The 26,464-nt window shown below is 40.5% G+C and overlaps 1 protein-coding gene across 1 annotated transcript in view; it reads left to right on the forward strand.

Moving 5' to 3' along the window:
• ADAMTS12 (ADAM metallopeptidase with thrombospondin type 1 motif 12) overlaps positions 1-26,464 on the forward strand; it is a 461,827-nt gene that overhangs the window by 255,453 nt on the left and 179,910 nt on the right. The window contains exons 9-13 of the mRNA XM_075214451.1: positions 3,350-3,494; positions 11,694-11,786; positions 16,784-16,929; positions 19,040-19,209; positions 22,183-22,316. Of these exons, the coding sequence (XP_075070552.1) occupies positions 3,350-3,494; positions 11,694-11,786; positions 16,784-16,929; positions 19,040-19,209; positions 22,183-22,316 (688 nt within the window). The remainder of the gene's footprint in view (positions 1-3,349; positions 3,495-11,693; positions 11,787-16,783; positions 16,930-19,039; positions 19,210-22,182; positions 22,317-26,464) is intronic.

A 26,464-nucleotide genomic window follows, 5' to 3' on the forward strand; every position in this document is an offset into this window, starting at 1 on the left:
TATCTCTCTCTCCCCCTCTATTGCTTGCTTTTTATCTCTCTCTCCCCTCTCTTGCTTGCTTTATCTCTCTCTCCCCTCTCCTACTTGCTTAATCTCTCTCTCCCCCTCTCTTGCTTTATCTCTCTCTCCCCTCTCTTGCTTGCTTTATCTCTCTCTCCCCCCTGTCTTGCTTTATCTCTCTCCCATCTCTTGCTTGCTCTATCTCTCTCTCCCCTCTCTTGCTTGCTTTTTATCTCTCTCTCCCCTCTCTTGCTTGCTTTATCTCTCTCTCTCCCCTCTCCTGCTTGCTTTTTATCTCTCTCTCCCCTCTCTTGCTTGCTTTATCTCTCTCTCCCCTCTCCTGCTTGCTTTTTATCTCTCTCTCCCCTCTCTTGCTTGCTTTATCTCTCTCTCTCCCCTCTCTTGCTTACTTTGTCTCTCTTTCCCCTCTCTTGCTTGCTTTGTCTCTCTCTCCCCTCTCTTGCTTGCTTTGTCTGTCTCTCCCCTCTCTTGCTTACTTTTTATCTCTCTCTCTCACCCCTCTCTTGCTTACTTTGTCTCTCTCTCCCCTGTCTTTCTTTCTATATCTCTCTCTCCCTTCTCCAGTTTGCTTTATCTCTCTCCCCTCTCTTGCTTGCTTTATCTCTCTCTCCCCTCTCCTGCTTGCTTTAGTTCTCACTCCCTTCCACTCTCCAGCTTCTTAATATCCTGTCCTTCACTTATGCGTTCTTAGTACAAGTGGATTGATAATTTCCTGAACTTTATTTGTGTTACCCAGTATGCCACGTCCTCTTTTGTCCTATGCTCTACAGGGTTGATAGGTTAATACACTTTATTCTTGTAATGCCCTGTAGGACGTGTCCTGTTCTTGTTTTGTTTTTTTCCCCATGCTCTATGTGCGGCGCTGTGGACACTTTGTGAGCCTTATATATAAGTAATAATAGTAATAATATTAATAATAATTTCCTGTGTACCAGTGTTTATTAGAAATAATAACTGCATGTTAACATTTAAAGCATAGTAAAGCAGCTTCGTAATATACTGCTGTTTTATTATGCTTTTTTTATTTTTACATTATTATTATATTAATATTTTTTACTTGGATCTTAAGTATTTGTGTTATATTATTATTGTACCTATGGGTGTTATATAATATTTTATAGAATCTTAGTTGTATAAGGATCATATAAGCAGATGCTAAAATAGATTTGGTTTTTTTTCGTGGGAAACACCATACTGAAACCATAGAGGACATCATTGTATGTCTTTTACTGGGGGTGGGTTTATTGTAGAGCTTTAATTCTTGCCATCTGTTCCTCTCCCAACTGCTTCTGAACATGAATATGATTTTCCAGAATATGTCATATTTAGAAACCAGTAATAGCCCCATACACATGGATTTATTGAGGCTCGGCATCCTGAACAGCTGCAGTTTTTAAGAAGACCCCATAGCTGCAAATAGCTGGGCAATGTCATATGGGTGTTTTTGAATAATGCTGTTTTCTGACCAGAATGCACCACTCTGAATGAACAAATGCTGTGGAGAGAAGTGAATGGGGAATGGTTGGCATATCTGGTGCAGCCCTTTGAGCAGCAGCTTAATCTATTAAAAATTAGTATAATTATTACAGTGGGTTTTGGTTTCCAAACGGGGTTCCACTAAAAAGCACAGCTGGCGGGTTCCAGAGCTGTAACTATTTACTCTGGCCCCTTAAGGAACAGTTGTGAAAAAGACAGGTCATTGTCATCCAAATAGAGTAATGAGATTCTGTGAGCATGACATAGGAAACTAACCAGATATACCATCATCATCATCATCTATTTATATAGCGCCACTAATTCCCCAGCGCTGTACAGAGAACTCACTCACATCAGTCCCTGCCCCTTTAAAGTTTACAGTCTAAATCCCCTAACATACATACACAGACATAGATAGAGAGGCTAAGGTCAATTTAATAGCAGCCAATTAATTTACCGGTATGTTTTTGGGATTGTGGGAGGAAACCGGAGCACCCGGAGGAAACCCACGCAAACACAGGGAGAACATACAAACTCCACACAGGCCATGGTCGTCAGGAATCAAACTCATGACCTCAGTGCTGTGAGGCAGAAGTGCTAACCTCTGAGCCACCGTGCTGTCCACGTATCTATAATGCGAGTCCTATCTTCAGCCTTTATAGTTAAAGAAGCAGTTCTACAGGGCTGTCGTTTGCCTTCCCCTTAATACCACTTTCTCGCCAAAATCCCAGGTCAAACACGGGACAATGAACATGGTTTCAGCCCGTGTTGCAACACTTCACACCGCACTTTGGTCCCAGGTGTATCCTGGGGTCATCGCCTGTCACACTGGACAAATGGCTGCTCTGGATATTCAAGTTGAGCCCTTTGAATGAGCTGCTTGCAACTGAACCCAGGTCGAATAACCAAGGAACACCTTTCAGAGTGTGGTGTATCCGGCTCCAACCCGCAAATAACCCTGGTCGCAACCACGGTTGTGGACTAGGGTCGCCCCATTCACACAGACACACAGGTTCATGGCTCTGTGTGGAAGGGGTATTACTGTCTCATTCCCTGGAACCCCAGCCTGGGGTCGCCAGGCAAACTTTATATGACCATCGTCAGACAATAAACATATCTGGCTAGACGTCAATGATAACAAATGTACCCTTTTTGCAGATAACATAATCTTGAGTGTTATTGTCCCATAGTGTGATTCGGTTGTCCAATTGCTGCATGCAGGAAGGGTTTAAGCAATCTTTCCCCCAATGCATTGGCAACATTACCACGTGCTCCTTAGCCTCAGTCCACACACAATATTCATATTCTACCAATAATTAAAATTATCATTGATTTGTTTTTGTTTGTTTTTTTAAATATAAGGGGATGAAACAAAACTCTGTCACTCTTGCAGTTTTGGAGATCTAGGGCCTGATTCATTAAGGATCTTAACTTAAGAAACTTCTTATTTCAGTCTCCTGGACAAAACCATGTTACAATGCAAGGGGTGCATATTAGTTTTCTGTTTTGCACATAAGTTAAATACTGACTGTTTTTTCATGTAGCACACAAATATCAACTTTAACTTTCAGTGTACAAATAAGCTATCAAGTATTTGTGTGCTACATGAAAAAACAGTCAGTATTTAACTTATGTGCAAATCAGAATACTAATTTGCACCCCTTGCATTGTAACATGGTTTTGTCCAGGAGACTGAAATAAAAAGTTTCTTAAGTTAAGATCCTTAATGAATCAGGCCCCTAATCCTGATCCCAAATGTCTTTTCATAAATCTGGGTTTGAACGTGTGAATCTTTTTGTGTTGAGGTTTATTGATAATTTGCTTCTAATCTGACTTTATTCTTGGTTTGCAGTAGAGGATGGGGGTTCTGTCTTGACGATTTACCAGCAAAAAAAGATTTCAAGCTTCCGCTGAGTGCCCCAGGAGTGTTATATGATGTCAATCACCAGTGCCAACTCCAGTATGGACCCAATGCAACCTTCTGTAAAATAGTTGAAGTAAGTTTGTGTTCTGTTATGGTCACTGATTAAAAGATTTTAAAACAGGTGATCGTAGTTATATAAGTAGCATTCAGGAATAATTACGTTAAACATGTAACGGTCGCGGATAGAGAGTTGTTCTGTCATGTCTGTAGTCATTAGCACTGGCTCCTTGGGCTACAGAGTCTAATAACCCCTCAGTCATCACCAGAGTACTTGCTAAAATGACTTGGGGGTATATTTACTAATCTGCAGGTTTGAAAAATGGAGATGTTGCTTATAGCAACCAATCAGATTCTAGTTTTATTTAGTGCATTCTACAGAATAATAACTAGAATCTGATTGGTTGCTTTAGGCAACATCTCCACTTTTCAAACCTGCAGATTAGTAAATATACCCCTTGGATTTTACTGCGAGGTGACAAAAAGTCACGGCTCCCAAAGGAGCCCTACTATGAGATTGGTGACTACTGGAGAGAGAGGTACCAAATCAAATGACAGAGGTAATACATGAAACGAGCCAAAGGTCAGGGACTGGCAAGATTCACAATGAAGAGCCGAGGTCAGGATTTATGAAGCTACAGTATAATGTTTAAGATCTTTTCTAAGCCGCAGATCTTAAAGCTTGGCCCCCAAATGAATTATGGGAGATGAAAACACACAAAAGGCAGCGGCACCACTGCAATAAGGAAAGTGTTATTGTAAGTGTTATTGCAAGTGTTCACAAGTGAAGAAAAACAGAAGAGTAAATATAATGATAAAACATGAATAAAACTTTTTTTTATGTACAGTAGACATATAACATAATTAATCGATACAATAAGTTTGTTACAATATACAATATGTGTTGGTATAAACGGGTGGGATAAGGAATAACGTTGCTGATTGCACCGACAAGACTTACCACGACATCTTGAGTCCGGACGGCTGCTTCCCCGACGAGGATCCATCAACAATGTACATGGCCATGTACAATGTACAACCCTTTGTAAAGTACATTGTACATGGACTCATAGTTACATTACCTCCTTAAGAGCAGCGTTAACAGCGTCGCCTATGTCAGTGACGTCATCCAGTCCCGCCGGCGTCTTCTTTCTTCGGGATTGCTTCAAGTCACTTCACAGAAGAATCGTGATGGATCCTCATTGTTGAAACAGCCGTCCGGACTCAAGATGCCGTGGTAAGTCGTGTCGGTGTAGTCAGCATTGATCTGCTGACTACCATTGGTATAAACAAGCTCCTCCTCCAAAGAGGTTAGGAGGAGGGAGAGCTTGTACCAACTATAATCATCAACTGGAGAAAAAGACAAACAGCTGCAATTTTAGATAATTTTATTAGATCAATAATAAAAGTTATGTTTAATAATATTAGTGACTTGGTTTATAAGGTAATGAATGATAAATACATTGGACTACATAGTGCACCACAATTCCATTTGTCTGTTTGTCTTTTTCTCCAGTTGATGTAAATTATAGCTTTTTGATAGCGCCTCAATATACATCACTTTCAGTATCAAGCAAGGATTCCTAGAGGAGAAGTCAGAAAAGAAAAGAAAAATTATTATTTCAATAAGTATTGTACCCCTTACAGCAAACTAGTGCGACAATGATCCCAAAACCCCCTATAACCATCTATAATCACCCAAGTAACATAGAAAGTACACCTACATTAACAGATGTATCCCCATTGTTCAATTATCAGGTAGTGAGCATTCTGATAGCAGCTTTCCACGATGGCTTAGTGGTTAGCACTTCTGCCTTATAGCACTGGGGTCATGAGTTCAATTCCCGACTATGGCCTTATCTGTGACGAGTTTGTATGTTCTCCCCATGTTTGCTTGGGTTTCCCCCCACACTCCAAAAACATACCAGTAGGTTAATTGGCTGCTAACAAATTGTGTGTGTATGTTAGGGAATTTAGACTGTAAGCCCCAATAGGGCAGGGACTGATGTGAGTGAATTCTTTGTACAGCGCTGCGGAATTAGTGGCGCTATATAAATAAATGGTGATAATGATAATACACTTATTTCTATTTATTTTGGAATGTGATAGTAATTCTGATTTATAGACCATATTATAACTACACAACTCCAAGTATTATAAACCGTACATACATTATTTTTCTCCCGGCAAATAAAGTGCTTGAAATAAGATCCATTATTTAATGTGTCTTTTCCGTACTAGTGTAAAAGTTGGCTGTACCTAAGTGGACTGCTCAACGGCCATCATTATACCTCAGAAATCATCATTGTTAAGAGTATTATTGTCAGAGATATTATTAAATGTTCCTTACAGTCTATTCATACTTAAAGCCTGTAAAGAAAAAACACCATCTGCTATAGATATAGTCATTATTTTTGCACTCTTCAGCTTCACATAAAATATGTATGAAATAATGTACCGTTTAAGAACAATGACTCCGGAACACACGACACACAAGGTGACTGTAGTTCCAAGGTTAATGTATCATCTCTGAGGCATTCTGTCTATTGTTACAGAGTTAATTGACTACATATCTTCATTCTGTATATATATTTTCACGTCCAAAAAACAAATTTGCAAATATATATAAATATACATATATATACACACACACACATATATATATATATATATATATATGTGTGTGTGTGTATATATATGTATATTTATATATATTTGCAAATTTGTTTTTTGGACGTGAAAATGCTTTTCATTGTGAGAGCTGAATAGATTTTTACCTTTAACCCATTCACTTCCTCCCCTTTTTTGCTCTTGCAGGAGAGGGAATTTTCAAGCTCATATTACTTCGCTATATAAAGTATAGGGCAGGCACGAAATGACCTACTCAATCATTGCATGCATTACCATGAACAATGTATTCATCATCATCATCATCATCATCATCATCATCATTTATTTATATAGCGCCAGCAAATTCCGTAGCGCTTTACAATTGGGAACAAACATTAATAAGACAATACTGGGTAATACATACAGACAGAAAGGTAAGAAAACCCTGCTCGCAAGCTTACAATCTATAGGATTAGACCCTAAAACTAATCTGTTCTCCGGCTGTTTGAGGTTTGGACCCAAGCGTTTCCAGTGCCACCGATCTGCCTGCTACCCATGCAGCCCTGGTTAGTGTGATAGGCCAGGGGGGGAAATCCATCCACAGCAACCCTGATCCATAGTAAGAGGTCCGGAGTTACCAGCCCAGGTACACCAGCAACAAGACACGCTACTAGCGTCAGTTACCCAGAAGAAACGTGGTTCTGAGTGCCAGAGAAGGAGCTCAGTGGTGGCAGCATTGTAAGCCCCTCCTACTGCGGCAAGAGGGCGCATTTGGGATAACGAAAGGGAACGATGGCCCAGGTTCCCAGCAGCAACAGACAGGATATAAGTGGTCCATCCTGTCACATCTCGCTTTAATCGGTTTGCCACACATCGGGATGCAATCAAATATGTGCTTTGAGTCCCCCTGCCATCTATATTCCATAAAATAAAATGTATATTCATTTTAAAAAAAAGTTACTAATAATAAAATATCTATTTCCCCAATTATATCCAAATAGATTGGTGCTGGAGGATACAAGGCTGAAGACAACAGCTGCAGACAGCGGCTATGAGTCTCTTGTGCCCCCTGATGGGGAACGTTGCACTTTCTTGCTAGCTAAACTGTCAATATTTTCATGCAACGTCAGCCAATCAGACACTTCCATTGAATTAGGGGAAACTTGGGCATGGTCACGGTTTAGACATGAGAGGATGCGCTACATTAGAATCCAGGAAAGTTTCACATACTGTGCTAAATTATATATGGCGCTTAAAACCCATAGTGCTAGTCTATTGCTGGTGCCACTGCCAAGTAAAATATGTGTTAAATGTAAAGTGCTGTGTTTAAAATAGTAATTGCAGATACATTTTGCAATTGTGCAGCAAGTCAAGTCTTGATAGAGATGTCCAGTATAAAATTACTAGTCCTACAAGCTCTGATAATTCTATGGGGTCTATTTAACATTGGTGAGCTGCAGTAAGAGTCATTTTATATCGGTACCTCCTTAACCGGCAGCCTAACGCTACCGGAGAATGGAGGATCTGACCCTAGTGGCCACTGAGCATGCACGGCTGAGGGGCTCTGGCGCTGGACCCAGAGTCACTTCTTCGATGGCGATGTAGTTCATAAAAAGTAAGCATCTTGAGATGGCGTTAGATTTTTAAGGCTGGCTAAATTGTTAAATTGGGTCTCATCAGTGACCACACTGCAGTGTCCAGCATTAGACATGCTAAGAAAGGAGAAATCTCTGATTTCTCCTCCTTTAACTTCTTGATAAATTAAAAGAAGAGCTGCGATGGTCATTCTCTGGAGAAAACAGCCATTTTCTCCAGATTTTTGGCTCATAGCATCTTAGTAAATAGACCCTTATATCTTATATCAGTAATCAAACATACCAAGCTGTACCCCAGAACCCCAATGAGTCATCATGTGGTGTATACACATCAATGAGGTGTCAGTCTATGGATTCTGTTTAGCAAGCATCTGTTTTTAAAACGATCCAATCAACATCTCCAAACAGGTTATTTCCAATGGACTTCTTGCACCTACCTGTATTCGCCAGTAATATAATTCTGGTATCAGCTGCGGTGGTGCTCCAAGCCGTTGCGACTCATTGCACAATCGGGCAGCAGCCTGGCCATCACCATGACGACCGGAACGTCACTTCTTCCCTGTTCCAGATGTCACCAAGGCAACGGTCGAGATGGTCTGTTTCTCATTGCCACATCCTGGCATAAAGGGCAGCCGATCATGTGTGCACGTATTCAATTATTTAACAGCTATCTGAAGCTGATTTTCTCATGTGTGCCCCCATGTATACAAAGCAGCGAGGTCTTAGCCTCCCCGCTGGTTATAGCATTTGCGCAGTGCATTAACTGACCTTCATCTCCGTTCCTGAGTTTTCTGTAGATACTCTGCTACTCTGCTGAATTCCTGACTGACTCCTGTTGTGACCCCCTGGTTTGCTTCTGGGCCCTACTTGCTCTCTGACTGCCCTGACTGTTGGCTTTGTTGTTGGATATCCATGTATGCTGCCAGCCCTGACCCTTTGGCTTGTTCCTGACCATTCTGCCTCTTACAGACCCCTGACCCTTGCCTGCTTCTGACCATCCACTCCTACCAACTCCTATCCACCTGCTATGATACTGCACTCAAGCTTCCAGTACGCTAACCGTTAAGACCTGAGGACATCCGAGTACCTGTGAGCGCAGCAAGCTCTTCGGGAAAGGCGGCTGCTACAGGTGATGACCTCTGTCACCTGTTCTGGAAGCTTATGTCAGTAACCGCTAGCCGTAACAGTTGCCTACTCTCCCGGAAGGTCTGGCAAACTCTTTAATTTATGGGAGCTCTCCCGGACTCCTGGGAGAGCAGGGCAACCTCTTGCATCCTGCCGACTTTGTTAGTAAAGTGGATGGGGGTGGGATTACCGACACAATTGATAGCGAATCGTGTCATCATGGACCAGCCCCCTGCTGTAATAGGTTGAAAATCAGGGGCAGCCTGGGCTGGGGACTGGGGGGCATCAGCCCCCCGGGATGGTCCCATAGTGAGCTACTTGGGCTTGGCCACTGGGCCACCTGCATATTTTTCTTTTAAAATAGGCTGCTGAGTCCAGTCTTGTCCCCCGGGCTAAAATTTGCCAGCCCTCCCCTAATGAAAATGGTGATGTTTTGTGTAAGGACCCCCCCCCCTCCCCAGGGCATAGAATTGAGATCTCCCCTCCAAGAGCTCTGCATATCTCTCTCTCTGTCTCTCTCCCTCTGTCTCTCTCTCTCTGTGTCTCTCTCTTTCTCTCTCTCTCTCTCTCTGTCTCTCTCTCTCTGTCTCTGTGTGTGTGTGTGTGTGTGTGTGTGTGTGTGTGTGTGTGTGTGTGTGTGTGTGTCTCTCTCTCTCTCTCTCTCTTTCACATCACAAGCATCTGAATTAGTCTTATGAAGGTGAGAGTTAAACTAGAGACTATTTTATAATGTGTTTATTCTCATGCTCCTTTTTAGAGGTAATAAATAATCATTCTGTAATGTCTATATTGCAAATGCAGATTCATATGTGATTCGTTATAATAAGTATTTGTTTAGGCAAAGATCACCCTGACAGATATAAACATTTTTATAGAGATACTTTGCTATTCTGAAATGTCAGAGTTTAAAGCTCATTATCACATTTTATGAAATGTAATTAAAACTAAGATGAGATAAAGGTTTATAAAAGGTGTATTTATTTCTCACACTCCAGTAATATGCATCACACCAGTTTATATAAACAGTGGTTTTCCATACTATTAGTACAGCAATTACAGACAGGGAACCACAATTACATTAATGGAAAAGTACATGGTCCCCGATATCTTGGGATAATGATTAACTAGGATGCAGTTTCAAATTCCAATTAATTTGATATTCTTTTATGTAACTTTATTAATATCTTTTTTTATACACAAATGCAGGGGATTTTAATATAGCCGTGTTAAGGGCAATCCTTAGGCAATGTCTTTACTTCTGTGTTGGTGAATGGCTGAAACATCTTATATTGCTTAAAATAGACTTCTTAAATATAGCAATTAGCATTTTTGCTAAGGTTACAATATAGACCGCCAATTAACATTGTTTGCTTCCATTGACTTATGAAATATCTGTGGTACAGCGAACAGGCATCAAAAATCGCCTTGGTTTAACAACATTATGTCAGGGTGGTCCAGGCCTACATGGGAGACATCTACACAAACTAGAAGAGACGCAACGTGCAAAAGTTTTAAGTCCAAGTTCAACCTCCTACTAATTTAAAGCCACTCCTTTCATTAAATTAATCTATAATATGTTTCATTTCCAAATTCTGTGTCCAAAACGTGTGTGTGTCTATGTCCACAACCGCCTGCTGATGCCAAATTAAAGTTTTGTGTTACTCGAATGGGTTGGACCACCCCCGTAGAATTGACGTTGAAGCAGTTGTGGAACTACCATTGTTGCAGCAGGTTTGGTGCACCGCTGCAATGGGAACTAGCGAGCTGTGGGCCCGGTTTCCTCCTCCCTTGCATCGGGGCCCACAGCTTGCTAGGTCCTCCTTGCCTTGACGACTGTATTTGGCAGTGATAAGCTGAGAGACATGAAAGGGCATGATAGGAGCATGATTCACCTAGAGAGGGCGGTAGGGAAACCCTTTGTAAAATTTACTTTTACCGTACATATTTGCTCCTTCCCTTTAGCTAAGCCCCGACGGCTAAAGCCGTATTTCCTAGGGCTCCTCCTTTCTGTGAAATAGGGCTTATTCATATGGTTAAAATTGTTGTATGTGTCTGCCTGATGGGCGTTGAGGCCGTGGACCAACTCTCTGCTTGTGGCTTCCTATTGGTTCAATAGGCGGAGCCCCGGGAAAGACTGTTTCAGCGTGCCGTTCCCGTGGCTCCACTACAGGGAAGAAGCAGCTCAGTTTATGGAAAATGAATTCAGCCAAAGGGTATTGAACATCAGGCCCGCTCATGTGTCCCAGCATCAGAATATTGCTGTGCTGGGACCTCAAATTTGGAGTATGGTCGGGGTTCCATATACACATCCATGTGTAGTAGCTCTCAAGAGAAAGCAGTAGAGAGTCATTATGGAGCTACAGTTACTGCTTAGTATTTGTAACCTGAATACTAAATGCAAGTGTAAAGCAGTTGAGGTGTGGGGGAATTCTATTGAGAAAACCATTAGTTTGCCATAAAGAGCTTACTGATTACAGCCATAGCCTTTAAATTCTCATTATGAAGATGTATGTGAGGTTTATGAATACAGAACACTGGTCTTCAAACCAGAAATGATTATGTCACCTGCTTATTGCCAAACGGATATGACATGGAACATTCCACCCTAGGGTTTTATATCCTATAAAAGCTTATCTATGCTGTCTGACATCTTATTTGAAAATCCAGGTGCCAAAAGGAACCATTGACCACTGTAGTAGTTGTTTGATCTGCAGTCAAATAATTAAGACACCTGGTACCGCGCCAAAAACGTGTGCACAAGTCTGTAAACCTGTTTTTTGATTGACGCTCAGTTAAGTAGAAAAATGATTCCATTACCTAAAACACCCACTGCCAGAAATAGTTATCATTTTTGGAATAAGGAATTGTATGGGTCAGTTTTATAGCAAAAAGGAGACGCACTGAATTAATCAAATAACAAAAAAAAAATACTTTCTCTTTCCCAGAATATTTGTCAGACCTTATGGTGTTCCGTAAAGGATTCATGCCGGTCCAAACTTGACGCTACAGCGGATGGCACCAGATGTGGAGAAAATAAGGTCATTTATTTTATATTTTTATTATATAAGCACAATGTAAGGAGAGCAAATGACAACCCATAAGACCAGTTAGTTCTCAACTATTGGCCTGCTCCGTTTCCTCCTATGTTGAGCTATGTTTGGTTTCACCTGTTACTGCTTGATGTGTCCCGCTGTGCTGCCCCTACAGGTGAACGCCTTTCAATATTGAAACTAATAATCCCGTAATTAAGGTCCTATTATTTTCCTTTTCTATAGTCAGGTATAGCTGAGTCTTTATGTGTTCAATTGTCATGAAGCAAGTTTCTCTTCAGAGTGGACAGTTAATTCCGTGGCCTATCCATGAGGAGATCAGCAAGTCTGAGCCTACTGTCAGTGATCAGACAAGGTCCTGTGTCCGGTGAAAGTTGAAGCTCCTTCCCCTGGACCCTATCTAATTTAGATGCCTAGTGGGGTGCTCTTCTCCTAATAAATCATTAAGCACAAATAGAGTATACTGTAAAAACAACATTCCTTGTCTAAATGTGTATTTACACTCACATCTCTCCTGCTCAAGCCCATCAATGACCCCACAGTCTCCTTACAATAGGGTAACATGTGCCCATGGTAAAAATAGCATATGTCTGTGGCTGGGTAAGGGAGGATCTCAGGCGGTTCCAGGACTGCTTCAAGCCTGTATCTCAAGGACTGTGCCAGGGAAGCCACACACAAAGTCATTATGACATTCCTCCTAAATTACCGTACTGCCAAGCCTCATCGATGTCTTGGCACTTTATCAGCACTTTTTTACTTATTACTTGTGTTGCTACGATACATTTTCATTTTTTTATTGCATTGTATTAATCTGCCTCTAAGTTGACTGTTTAATTATAAAGTTTGCATGTAAGGTACAAACGGTGTCCCGTTTAAATTATATGCTGAGGCCTGGTATCCTCCACCTCAAAGTTTTTTTAAGGGGTAAAAAGTGCTTGGCTACTACCTGGGAAATTCCCCCTCCCAGCCCTTGGAACTTATTTAAATGTTTTGTCCCACAAAGTTAATCCAATTTTTGTATGTGGCATATCTCCCAACCGGAAGCAGTTCAAATCGGGACGGAAGCAAAGGTGGTGTGGACCTGATACCATCAATGCGGGGCACGACAGCATCACATTGGGTGCATGACATCATTATGATGGAGACGTGATGGGGCATTCTTAGCTCTTCTTAAGTACTAGGCCCTCCTTACCCCCTCCCCAAAGGACCCATTTATTGCTGCAGGGCAAAGGTTCAAAGCTGCTCTGCTATGCCACATATCTCCCAACTCTCTAACGCCCTGGGGCAATGCTGGGAAAGTGGGACATAGCCCTTTAAATCAGTACTGTCCCACCTAAATTGAGACAGTTGGGAGATATAATGTGGGCATAAATGAGGAGCACAAACGTATGGGGTAAATTTATCAAGCTGCGAGTTTCCGGCGGGTTTGAAACTGGAGATGTTGCCTATAGCAACCAGTCACATTCTAGGTATTATTTATTCAATACATTCTACAAAATAATAACTGATCTGATTGGTTGCTATAGGCAACATCTCCATTTTTCAAATCCGCCGGAAACTCGCAACTTGATAAATGTATCCCTTAGTGTCAATTTTTGTAAATTTAAAAGGATTGTCCACCTTCTCCACCAAGGGTATTGTATAGCTATTAACTATTTTGTCTGTATAAAACTTTCCACAAAAATCTGTTTTATAACAACTGCCCCTTAATTCTGATTAAGTAAGATAACAACACAACATCCACAGATATTTTAAAAGAGCATTTGTTAGTAAAGGGATGGGACACACAGCATGCTGGACAAATGTAGTTAAGACAACACAGACTTTCAGGTATATTAATGTACTATAGTGAACAGGTGTATGCTTCAGGCAAGGCTCAGCAATAACCATTGGTGAAAAATAATATTAATTGCTACAGGAAGAGCCTTGGTAAGAGCTGATTACAGCTATCATAATTATACTGAGTGGAGAGATAAAGCATGTATTGCAAATATCAATTCTCCAAGGCGTTTTCATTTTATACATTATCTAAGACATTAATACACAGTCTGAGCAATATCGACATTTTTCTTAACCATCTGTACTGAACTTGTTTGCCAACCGAGCCACTCAATCTAAGTAATTATATTGTAAAGATACAAAAGGTCATTTGCCAAAGTACAAAGAGGAAATGCAAATTATGTTTTGTATCGTCCTGTACCTATTTGTGCACGAATGCTCAATACATTGGGGACGTTCTATGCTGAATACAGACTGGGCACATGAATGCACCTATTTAAGCAACATTTTCAGTATCACGTTATGCAATTTTAAAATGAAATGAAAGTAACAGCAGTGAATGAAAATAAAAAGGCTTTATTAACCAATTGAGATACAAAACCATTGCTTTTGTGGTTTTTTTTTTTATCTATCTCCTTTTTATGTTCACTGAGAGGCAAGAATTTGACTATTTTTTTTACTGCCAATAAATTAATTGATAGTAGGCAACCACTAGCGAGAGAGAGGCACTTAGTCAATTCTACTAAATGAAACTGTTACTTTAACTTTAAAACGAAACAAAACAGGTAATTGAGATATTTAATTTGTATAATTATTATGATCATTATTAACATTTATCTTATAATGACAGCATAGGGTGCAGGGACTTACAATTGGGAAGAAGCACAGTAATATATCAATACTGGGTATTAACACACACAGAGCAGCTTGCAGTCTGTAAGAAAATAGCAGAATGATATAAGAGAATACGAGCCACATATTGCCTATTGGACCAGCCAGAATACAATGGGAAAAGGTACTTACAGAGTCATTATGATACAGTCACACAGCAATGTTGGAAGCCAGAAGGTTGACTAAGCACAAAAAGAGAATAAATGTACATTTTGTGTGAACTGTGTAGAGGGGTTGTAATCAGGTAGAATAGCTTAGGGGGTTAAGCGGGTGCTGTCAGGGAATGCATGAAGATTTAGAGGCTAGTGTTAGGCTGACGGTCTGATCACCAACCCACAGAACTAGATGGCGGAGGTCTTCACCACCCTTCACCACTCTTAGAGCTTAATGTGCTCACCGGTACTCAGATGCCCCCAGGACTTAAGTCCAGGTGTAGTGTGGGTTGGTAATACAGGCCTGTAGCGGCAGGCCAGGAGGCAGCGGGTAGTCAGACAGTAGCCAACGTCAAGGGAAATAGGCAAGCAGAGTAGTCAGTAAACACGCCAAGGGTCAGGGTCACAAGCAAAGTAGCAGAGTCCAAGGTACAGGTCAAAGGGTCAGGGTCACAAGCAAACAGGCAGAGTCCAAAGTCCAGCCAGGGGTCATACACAAGAAATCCAACAGAGTATCCACAGGACAGGGTACTAACAGACAAGAGCAGGTCAGCAAGACTGGGTCAGAAGCGCTATAACCGGTAGGGAGGCTAAGCCCTCCTTGCCTTAAATACTAGCATCCACCAATCAGGGCTTAGCCCTATAACAACACTCAGGAGGAGACTGATTGATAGTGGGCAACTTAATCAGCCCGCAGGCTTGCAGAGGCGCGCCCGGCTGTTCTGAATAGCCGGGGCGCAAGCGCAATCATTTTGGCATCCGGCCGTTGCCCTGGCTACGGTCGGACGGAGTACAGGAAGTGACGTCCCGGTCGTCATAGCGACGGCCGGGACGCCAAAGAGGGAGGCGGTGAGTCGCGGCGGTAAGTCGCAGCGGTGCCCGCGGCTGCCGCGGCACTCTAACAGCTAGGGGCAATTCTTGTTGCACAAGGTAAGGTTGGCACATCTTGAACTGAAAGAACAAGTAATGAAAGTGGATGGGAGACAAGGCGAGGATCTAGGGCAGTGTGGAGGGAATGAGTTAGGCAAGTGAAGATATGTTTTGTTAATGGCTTTGTATGTTAGTATATGTATATTATTTAGGAAGTACATGTAATCAATGTAGTGACTGATAAAGGGGAGCAATAGCAGAAGAACATTTTGCAAGGAAAATTAGGCTAGACAATACATTGAAAATGGTTAGTATGAGTACAAGATTGGTTAGGAGAAGACCAGTATAAAGGGAATTACAATAGTCATGAAATCATAAGTGCATAGATTAAAGTTCTTGCAGATACATGCACATTCTGGAAATATTTCTTACATATCAACATTTGGATACCAATTAGATGTGAAACAAAAGAAAGTTCAGGGACGACACTTAGGCAGGAAGCTTAAGGAGTAGGTTTATTGTTGTGTTGTCAGCACAAATAGAGATGTCAGATATGTAGCTTCTGTTGACTGATAGAAGATAGTATTTCCTATGAAAGAATACCATCAAATGTACAGTATAATGACTTGAATAGACAGCTGACACAAAAATACCCCTGATAGTCAACAGGTGGCAGTGTAGTGCCCTATTAATGTCTGTAGCGCTGTGTGATTTGTATTGTACTATATTACACTGTACATTTATCATTTGTATAGCATGTTTAAGAGCATATATCTGCTTGGCTGAAATGTGTATGTGCTGTACAAATTTTTAGAATGATATAATTGCTTTTAAACAGCAATGTGCTGAGCATTTTTTATAGTTCAACAAAAATATATGAATGTTTTTTGTTTACATGTGTTTCACTTAGTGTGAATTGTAAGCACACATAAAAAATGAATGTTAATAGTAATTTGATTTTTCAGTGGGTTATATTATGCATATTCATTTGAAATTCATTTTTCAGTGGTGTATAGGATGCATATTAATGGCAAATTCATGTTTCAGTGGTGTATATTAGGTATATTAATGGCAAATTCATTTTTCAGTGGTTTATATTATGTGTATTAATGGCAAATTTATTTTTAATTCGTTTATATTATGTATATTAATGAAAAATGTATTTTTCATTGGTTTATATGATGTATATTAATGGCAAATTCATTTTTCATTGGTTTATATTATGTATATTAATGGCAAATTCATTTTTTAGTGGTGTATGTTTTGTATATTAATGGCAAATTCATTTTTCAGTGGTGCATGAATGGTGCATGTGTAACTGTAGGCAAAAAGCCAGAAACTGTAAATGGGGCATGGGGGCCCTGGACACCATGGACACACTGCACAAGAACATGTGGGGCAGGAGTGGAGAGCGCAGAAAGAAAATGTAACAACCCAGCGTGAGTACAACACAGCTATCAGTCCTGCAATACAATATAATTGCATTTACAGAAACTATAACCCATGCAGCATACAAACTAAAGAACTGCAAACAGAATAAGAAGTACAGTTACCCCTAGAACAAAAGCAGATGCAAGAAATACATTTAGCTTACTGAAAAAGAAAAGTGGTGGTGTGTATTAGTTCAGAAATACTGTTTGCTTGTTTTTTAAAGTTTGCATGCACCAAGGTGTACATTATGCAAAAAAAAACAAAAAGAAGAACCCTACAAATGTTAGACAATTGACATTCCTGAGATCATAATTAACAATCTGTAGAGGTTTTTTTTTATTATTATTATTATTATTATTATTATTATTATATTTGACTTATAAGGCGCCACAAAGGGTCTGCAGCGCCGTACATTACATATACAGTAAACAGAGAACCAAGACACAACATGATACAAAAATGTATAGAAACACAGGTGACAGGTTAAAGCAAATCAGATTATATCAGGGACAGATAGTGAAAGGGATGGTAGAAATCAGCGAGAAGAAGACCAAAGCTTAAGTGGACAGGGAAAACAGGGCTAGGGAAGCAGGCCAAGAGGTACAGAGGGTGATGGAATAGTAGAAGGAGCACACAAGGAAAGAGGGCCCTGCTCCTGAGAGCTTACATCCTAAAGGGAAGAGGGAGACACAAATAGGGTACTAACTGGTGGAGAGAGCCAGGACAAGGAAGTTAGGAGGACTGATAGACTTGGATAAAGAAATGAATCTTAAGGGCACGCTTGAAGCCTTTGAGAGTAGATGCTAACCTGATGGAACGTGGAAGATCGTTCCACAGCAGGGGAGCAGCCCGGGCAAAGTCCTGAAGACGAGGGTGAAAGGAGGTGTTCAGTGATGCTCCTGATTCATTAACTAATGTAAATGCCGATACATGCTTTGCATAAAATCGCTCTGCGCATGGCCAGATACGAACCATACGCCAGAGACCGCAGCAGCGTCCGATTCTTCTTCAAATGCAAAGGACTTTTACTACAGCCTACGATTTCATGGGTGGAATGGGAAGAGGACTGGGTCTATGCACCTAGTCAATGTACAATAAGGGCGTGCCAAGCTTGAGTGCATGCAGCAGTGTCCAATTCAAGCTTTAGACATCTCAAAAGTATGTGATCTCCTGGAGGGGCACATCTTAACCTTAAATCCCAGTGCTAAAATAATGCTGCCCGGTATTTGTAAGCGAAAGCAGCCAATATTTTACAGTAGGCAATAAAAATTGTTTTTGTATCCCCTACATCACAAATTTACACAATTTAGCTGGATTTGCCCCTAACTCTCAGTGAGATCCTAATGGTGCGCAAAAAGAGAGATGATATTGCGCAATCTGTCAGTAATAAAAGCTTAAGGCTATAGTAAGGGATGTGTTATTTTTAATTCTAGTTATGTCGCTGTAAATCAGGTACTTCTGAAATGTATTCACACCTCTGTAAATCAAAATAAAATAATAAATGTAAAAAAAAAATGTCTGTGTGATAACTTTATGTACCTTAGGGGGTAAATGTATCAAGCTGAGAGTTTTCCGACGGATTTGAAAACCAATCAGATTCTAGCTATCATTTATTTAGTACATTCTACAAAATGATAGCTAGAATCTGATTGGTTGCTATAGGCAACATCTCCACTTTTCAAACCTGCCAGAAAACTCTCAGCTTGATACATTTACCCCTAGAAATCTACTCTTCTTGCAATGTTTAATGTAAGTATATAAAAACAACTATTGTATGAAATAGTAATGATAAAATAATATTCATATGGAAATATTAAAGGTTTAAAAACTGTGCTGTAAATATATGCATTAATATCTAGTGGTACATAACACATAGCACACATCTTCCTGTTAGTCACCACCTTACAATTAATCTTGTAAAATAGTTAATTGCAAGAAGGGCCAAGAAGATATGTCAGAGTTCACTAACAGGACAATCACTAATATGCAAAGCAAACATCTATATCCTTCACAGTGTTTAACATAGTAATGGCTCCAGACCTATAAATATTACACCATTTAACGAAGCATTCGAGAGTAAGATAAGCATCTTTATGTTTGTTTTTTACTTTTCTTTAGGCCAAAGTTTGGAGGAAAATATTGTACAGGAGAGAGAAAACGTTACAAAATGTGTAAAACAAACCCGTGTCCCAAGAACCAGCCGTCCTTCCGTCAAATGCAATGCACTGAGTTCAATACTGTGCCTTATAAAAATGAGTTGCATACGTGGGTGTCCATGGATAACACAGGTATGTACACGGATGACAAGACTCAACATTTAATGACCATAACTCTAAAAAATAAGATAGGACAGAGAGAGGTGATAATGGCGCTATACTCCAGCGCAGTAACATGTGCACACAGTGTCTAATGTGTTTAATATATGCAACAAGCCAATATAACACAGTGGAAAGTGAAAATTAAAGACTGTAAGTGGGGCTACCATCCCTTGGGAACCTCTTTCGTCAGGTGTAATAAATCTGAGAGAAGTAGAAAAGGCGCCTGCACATTTTCACTAATATGAAAACATCCCTAAGAGCCTAAGGACTCAGATTCTCATCAGATGCTAACTAGCATTTACTAGAACGTACTATCTATTAGATTAATCATAGCTAGAATCTGATTGGTTGCTATGAGCAACACTTCCATTTATTTATTTTTTTTAGAAGGTTTGATAATTCTCCCCCTAAATATGCCAATGTATGCCTTTCACCTCCTCAGTACAGGGTGTTCCTTGAACCCAGCAGGTACAAAATGGAAAAAAAAAATGGAGGTTCAGAAATGAGTTCTAAATAGCAGCACTAACAGCAAATAAATGCAATAAAAACATTAAAATAACATATAATAAATGGAGGAAAACATATATAAAATATAGAGACCTTACCCCAGTAAGGACTACACCCCCGGCTTCATCCCTTATACCTCCTCCCTGACCCTTTCTCTCCTTCTACCCCATTCCTATCCCACTCTACAGCCAAATGTTATATTGGTTCTTGTTTATTGCCATCTGGGCACAATTACTTTATAATTCCGTTCCCCAGTCTCGCATTGTGATAATTCTGTACTGTTGATGGATGCTCATTCTATGCCTATGTACCAATTTTTTTATGTGTCTTACCGAGGCAGCACCACTTTCAATAAAACCAGATGTTATGTATTTATGTTCAATCTCCTCCTTCTCCCCAAATGCCACCATCCTCCTCGGCTTGTAACAATGTATAACTTCAAACTGTAATTTGTGTTCTGAACAGACCCAATAATTCAGTCATCTACGTCACATTAGCTGGTTACATATGTTGTGTAGCAAATAATTAGATTACGTTAGAGTGGAGATAAATTACCCAATTATTTGAATTGACTTGTCCAGCGGTAGCTACATGGACATTTTCTATGAAGAATCTCTGTGTCACAGGTCTGAGCGTCCTTGACAATGTATCTCTAGGCATTGGTAGTTTTCTGTCAATATTAGGGCTTTTTTTTTTTACCAATAAAATGACTGTGCTGATTGGTACAGTTTAGAACAGAACTGAGCCCAACCTCCCAGAACATAAACAGTGGATGGTAAACAGAGTGCAGATAACGAACAGGGAAATTAGTAATTCAGGAATGGACTGAAGGTTAGAGCGGCAGAGTCGGTTTAGGAATGAGAGATAAACTAAGATCAGGGTAACTAATAAGAGTGTTTAGGAATGTAGGGTGTAATGTCAAATAACATAAAATTACCACATTAAGCAATCCACATTCAAGGCTCTAAGGCCCACATACATGAAGCGATTGATTAGAAGATGACACTCACGCAATCAGTATGGCCATCTTTGTTGAATGCTGATGTCCTCACAACACTGACATCTGCAGGTGGGAGGATAGTAATGCAGCCTGTATTGTAGATTTTACCTGAGCGATGAGCCAAATGTTCATAACTGTTCCACAGAAAACTCACCTCATTTGGTCTAAATGTTGGCAGTCCTACCCCAACCACATCTTGGTCCTCATTCATTAAGAAATGCAAAATTAATGTAATGTGCATATTTAGATGATACGCATGTTGATGAATACAGGTCTAGGTCTGCTCTACTCTAACAGACAAGACACTGCAGGATACTTCCAATAGATATATGGAATATCAAGTCACAAAAGAATGCACAGAAATGCAGGACAAAATATTAAATGTCACCTTTTAATAATATCCATAAAATAAATTTATAAGGATGTTGTGAATGTCTATTGTACATGAAATACATTTTACAGTTGCTCCTGATTGCAAACACATGTTCTAGCATGTATACACATGTTCTAGCATGCATACACAGCCGTCATCACTATCACTCTGCACTTACACCAGACCTATAGCTGGTGCAATTGATATGACTGAAAATCACGTATGTTTGAGATGCCCAAAGTTTGAATCTGACTCTGCTGCGTGTGCTCAAGCTTGGCACAGCCTTACAGTACATTGACTACGTGCATATGCCCATTGCACACCCATTTCCGCCACTGAAATAGTAGGCCGTAGTAAGAGTCCTTTGTGCTCGAAGATGAATTGGACTTTGCTGCATTCACGGGTATATAGTTTGATTCTGGGCATGCACAGTATATTGCCAGAAATTTGCACCTCTGCAAATTTTGGTTGTTCTGCTGTAAAATTAGCTCTGCTCTATACTTCACAGCAGGTTTGCTCATCTCAGTTGCAGAACACATGATAAACCATATTCACAAGATATGTTAATTATTAGGGGTGACCACTAACGATGAAATCTAAATACGGATGTTAAAGCAGACTTTAATTGGACTTTTCTTAAAAATGATGATGTAAAAACATTCTGGGAAATGTATAACTCACTTCCCTCCCTAATATCTTTGAATGTAATTAGTAGGTAGAGAGATCCGCATAGACAGGCCAGGGCAATCTTTCATGTGCTGTCTCAATAAACATTGTTCCTAATTGACACAATGCTATGAAGCTGATGCATGAGTTATGACAGCTCTTTGAAATAATTAGACTTGAATTGATAGGTATTCCTGCACAACTAGAATGATTATGACTTGGTAAGGCGTGTAAACATTTAATTTGTATATTTTGCATTTTCAGAAGCCTAGCCCACTATTTATTGAGGTATTTATGTTAATTTTATTGCAGAGAAAGAAAGAAAAATGTCAGAAAAATAATAATTGTATAAATGTCAATGCATTAAAGTATCATTTTATTTTATTTGTCCCTGAAGCTAATCCCTGTGAACTGCACTGCCGAAATGCAGAAGGAAACTTGGTTGACAAACTTCTTGACGCAGTGATTGATGGGACTCCATGTTTTGAGGGCAATAACAGCAAAGACGTCTGCATTAATGGCATGTGTAAGGTATTTGGTATGTTTCACTTACTTCAGTGTAACTCTAATAAATTAGTTATCTGTCTGGACAGTTGTATTATAATACCCCATTGTACATTGCATACATACATCCATGTGTTCTAAGGGAGTTAAGATTGGTAATAGACCATTATTTTCTATATGTAAGGACTGATGTAAATGGTGGTAAACTATGTGCATGGGTAAAAAGTGTCTTAAGAAGCACAGAGGCTTATTATAAATGGAACATAAAATTAGCAGAATATATATATAAGTATACAATAGATATAATCACATAAATCTAAAAAGGCGCGCTATGTAATGGATAAAGTCAAATTAATATTATTGACTATGTAAGAGAAATGGCTGCCTCTAAAGGGCTATGTAACCATCTGAACAATAAATGAGAATAAATAAGAAATAAGAAAAAGGATTAATTTAATAAAAATAAAAAACTCAATCAATCAATATAAAATGACAATGTATAAACAAGATGTACAACTAACTAATAAAGTTACAAATGACGCTTATAATAGGGATCACTGATAGTAATCATAGGAAAGTGCAAAGCGTCTTTATCACCGAGATGCCTCCCCACACAAATTGTTTGTTTTTGGAAAGATGAATATTAGTATTAATTCAGTTCCTGTTATGAAGATATATACCTCAATCTAGTGGAGCGAACTCGGCACATGAGGCTGCATTGAACTATAAGCTTATCATCATCATCGCCATCTATTTATAGCGCCACTAATTCTGCAGCTCTGTACAAAGAACTCACTCACATCAGTCCCTGCCCCATTGGAACTTACATTCTAGATTCCTTAACTCACACACACACAGACCGAGAGAGACTAGGGTCAAATTTAATAGCAGCCAATTATCCTACCAGTATGTTTTTGGAGTGTGGGAGGAAACTGGAGCACCCGGAGGAAACCCACGCAAACACGGGGACAACATGCAAACTTCACACAGATAAGGTCATGGTCGGGAATAGAACTCATGACCCCAGCTCTGTGAGGCAGAAGTGCTAACCACTGAGCCACTGTGCTGCCCATAAAAACCTGATATAAAGATCTCTGGAAAATCAGGATCTGAAAAAAATAATTTCACAACATACCCTCTTCTCGCCTCCGAGAAGAGGGTAATGTATCTGGAGGTAGACTTCACCTGCTGCAATGTGGTAACCGCTGTAAGTAGGAGAAGATCTGTTGACTTAAGAGTGGATCCAAAAAAATATACACCCGTCCAAAGTTTTTTATTTTTGTAGTGTGTAGGCACTGCAAACTTCAGTAAAAGTAATGGTGTCACGTCAAGTCAAAACCTGATGCACTTCCCCATATAGTACGGATTCATCAGTGGTAGCAATCAGTAGGGTAAGATCCAGGATTAAAGTCTGCAATGGACATTCAGGCTTACTTTACAGATCCAAGAAAATTTTTAACTCCTACTAGTACATAAGAAAAAAATGACAGATTGAGTGAGTAAACATTTATGTTAAAAAGGCCAAATTCTCTCATCAAGGTTAAACAATTTGAGACATATAAAATCGACATTATAGAAACATATAATGAAGTAATGCTAAATAATCTTATACAGAAGATTAATTATTCTATAAGGCATATGTTGTACTACTAAGTGCTTTCTCATATGATTTGCATCTCTAATGATTCTTTTAAAAGACTTTCCAAAGGAGAAGTAAAGCATACAGTTCAAAATTATCCAAGATACAAATCTATGAAATCACCAATAAAATTTCTATTTAATGTATTCAAATTCAACATTCCATTGAATCCATCTGGGCTCAAAGTGCCCAGATTATAGATACAAAAGATACTTTGATGCATATTGTTTTAGATCCCTTCCACGCCTTGTTACATTTACCTACTCAATCATTATAACTGAAGGTCCGACAGGGCTACTTTCATGAGCTGTATAAAATCTATTAAATATATTATGGCGACGTTCTAAAAATCATCTTCTCAAAGGACGAATGGTACATAGGTGACAGGGACCCTTCAGAATATATACTACATATTTTGTATCTCAATTAATGAAACTTTATTATGTGGTACCTTAAATTCTGTGATTGTATTTCTTTTGTGTTTGCATGCTATGCAATTTGTTCTCCCACATTTACGGCACCCATGAGGTGTTCTTGCTAGCCAATCAAGGGTTTTCATTTTATTCAGTGTTTCATCAGCAGGGGAGGGCTGGCAAATCTTAGCCCTGGTGGGGGGTGCAAGCCTATTTTAAAGGACAAAAAATTCAGGTGGCCAAGTGACCGAGCCCAAGATAGTCCATTATGGGACTGGCCCCGGGGGGGCCCCCAGCCCAGCTTCCCTCTGTACTTCAGTATGTTTTTTAGACTTTCTATCAAAAAAACTAGACACAAGAAGGTCTGGAAGATTTTTTTAATTTTTTTTAAAAACAAAAAAATTCAGCTGGTCTACTGTGTGCCGGCCCAGCTTGTCAGTTGGCCCTTCTCCTGCTGAATCCCTGGCTTATCTGCATCAACTGATCTGCTGTGTACCGGCCCTTGTTGTCAATTAACCCTTCTCCTTCTGGGTCCCTGGCTTATCTGTATCAACTGATCTGCTGTGTGCCGGCCCGGCTTGTCGGTTGGCCCTTCTCCTGCTGGGTCCCTGGCTTGTCTGCACCAGCTGATCTACTGTGTGCCGACCCGGCTTGTCAATTAACCCTTTTCCTGCTGGATCCCTGGCTTATCTGCATCGGCTGATCTACTGTGTGCCGACCCGGCTTGTCAGTTAGTCCTTCTCCTGCTGAGTCCCTGGCTTGCCTGCATCAACTGATCTACTGTGTACCGATCCAACTTGTCAGTTAACCCTTCTCCTGCTGGGTCCCTGGCTTGTCTGCACCAGCTGATCTACTGTGGGCCGACCCGGCTTGTCAATTAACCCTTTTCCTGCTGGATCCCTGGCTTATCTGCATCGGCTCATCTACTGTGTGCCGACCCGGCTTGTCAGTTAGCCCTTCTCCTGCTGAGTCCCTGGCTTGCCTGCATCAACTGATCTACTGTGTACCGATCCAACTTGTCAGTTAACCCTTCTCCTGCTGGGTCCCTGGCTTGTCTGCACCAGCTGATCTACTGTGTGCCGACCCGGCTTGTCAATTAACCCTTTTCCTGCTGGATCCCTGGCTTATCTGCACCAACTGATCTACTGATCTACTGTGTACCGACCCGGCTTATCAATTGGCCCTTCTCCTGCTGGGTCCCTGGCTTGTCTACATCAACTGATCTACTTTGTACCGACCCGGCTTGTCAGTTGGCCCTTCTTCTGCTGGATCCCTGGCTTGTCTGCCCCGGCTGGTCTGCTGTGTGCCGACCCGGCTTGTCGGTTGGCCCTTCTCCTACTGGGTCCCTGGCTTATCTGCATCAACTGATCTGCTGTGTGCCGACCCGGCTTGTCAGTTGGCCCTTCTCCTGCTGGGTCCCTGGCTTGTCTGCACCGGCTGGTCTGCTGTGTGCCGACCCGGCTTGTCGGTTGGCCCTTCTCCTGCTGAATCCCTGGCTTAACTGCATCAACTGCATATAAAACATTATTTTATATGCCATTATTTTGTTTTTCCTGATTGTACATTTACAAGTAACTACTTTTTACCTGTTATTATTCTACTATTTATATGCCTTTATCTTGTTTTTCCCGATTTTATATTTACCAGCAACTACTTTTACCTGTTATTATTCTTGCCTATTTCCATTGTCCTTATTACCTCTCCTTCTATTATTCCTTGCCTTCCACGCCCTAATTGGTTATTGTCCTCCATCTTGCTATTGTCTTCCTGCTTATTCTTACCTGTTATCCGCTGTCCTTATTATCTTACTGTTCTGCTATCATTCTTACCTGTCTTCATTGTCCTTATTATCTCACTGTACTGTTGTTCCATGCCCTCCACGCCCTAATTCGTTATTATCTTCCACCTTTTCATTGTCTTCCTGCCATTGTTCTTACCTGTTTTTCACTGTCCCCACTATCTCACTGTTCTGTTACTCTCTCTCCCTACTATGCCTCCCCGCTCTCACACCATACCCATACTCTCCCCCCGCCCTACCGTTCCTCCCCGCCATCCCCCGCGCGCTGCTCATCTTGCTAACCTCATCCCCATTTCCCCCCTCTCCTCTCCCCCTTTCTTCTGTG

This window comes from Mixophyes fleayi, chromosome 1, assembly GCF_038048845.1.
Source record: "Mixophyes fleayi isolate aMixFle1 chromosome 1, aMixFle1.hap1, whole genome shotgun sequence".
NCBI classification, from domain to species: Eukaryota; Metazoa; Chordata; class Amphibia; order Anura; family Limnodynastidae; genus Mixophyes; species Mixophyes fleayi.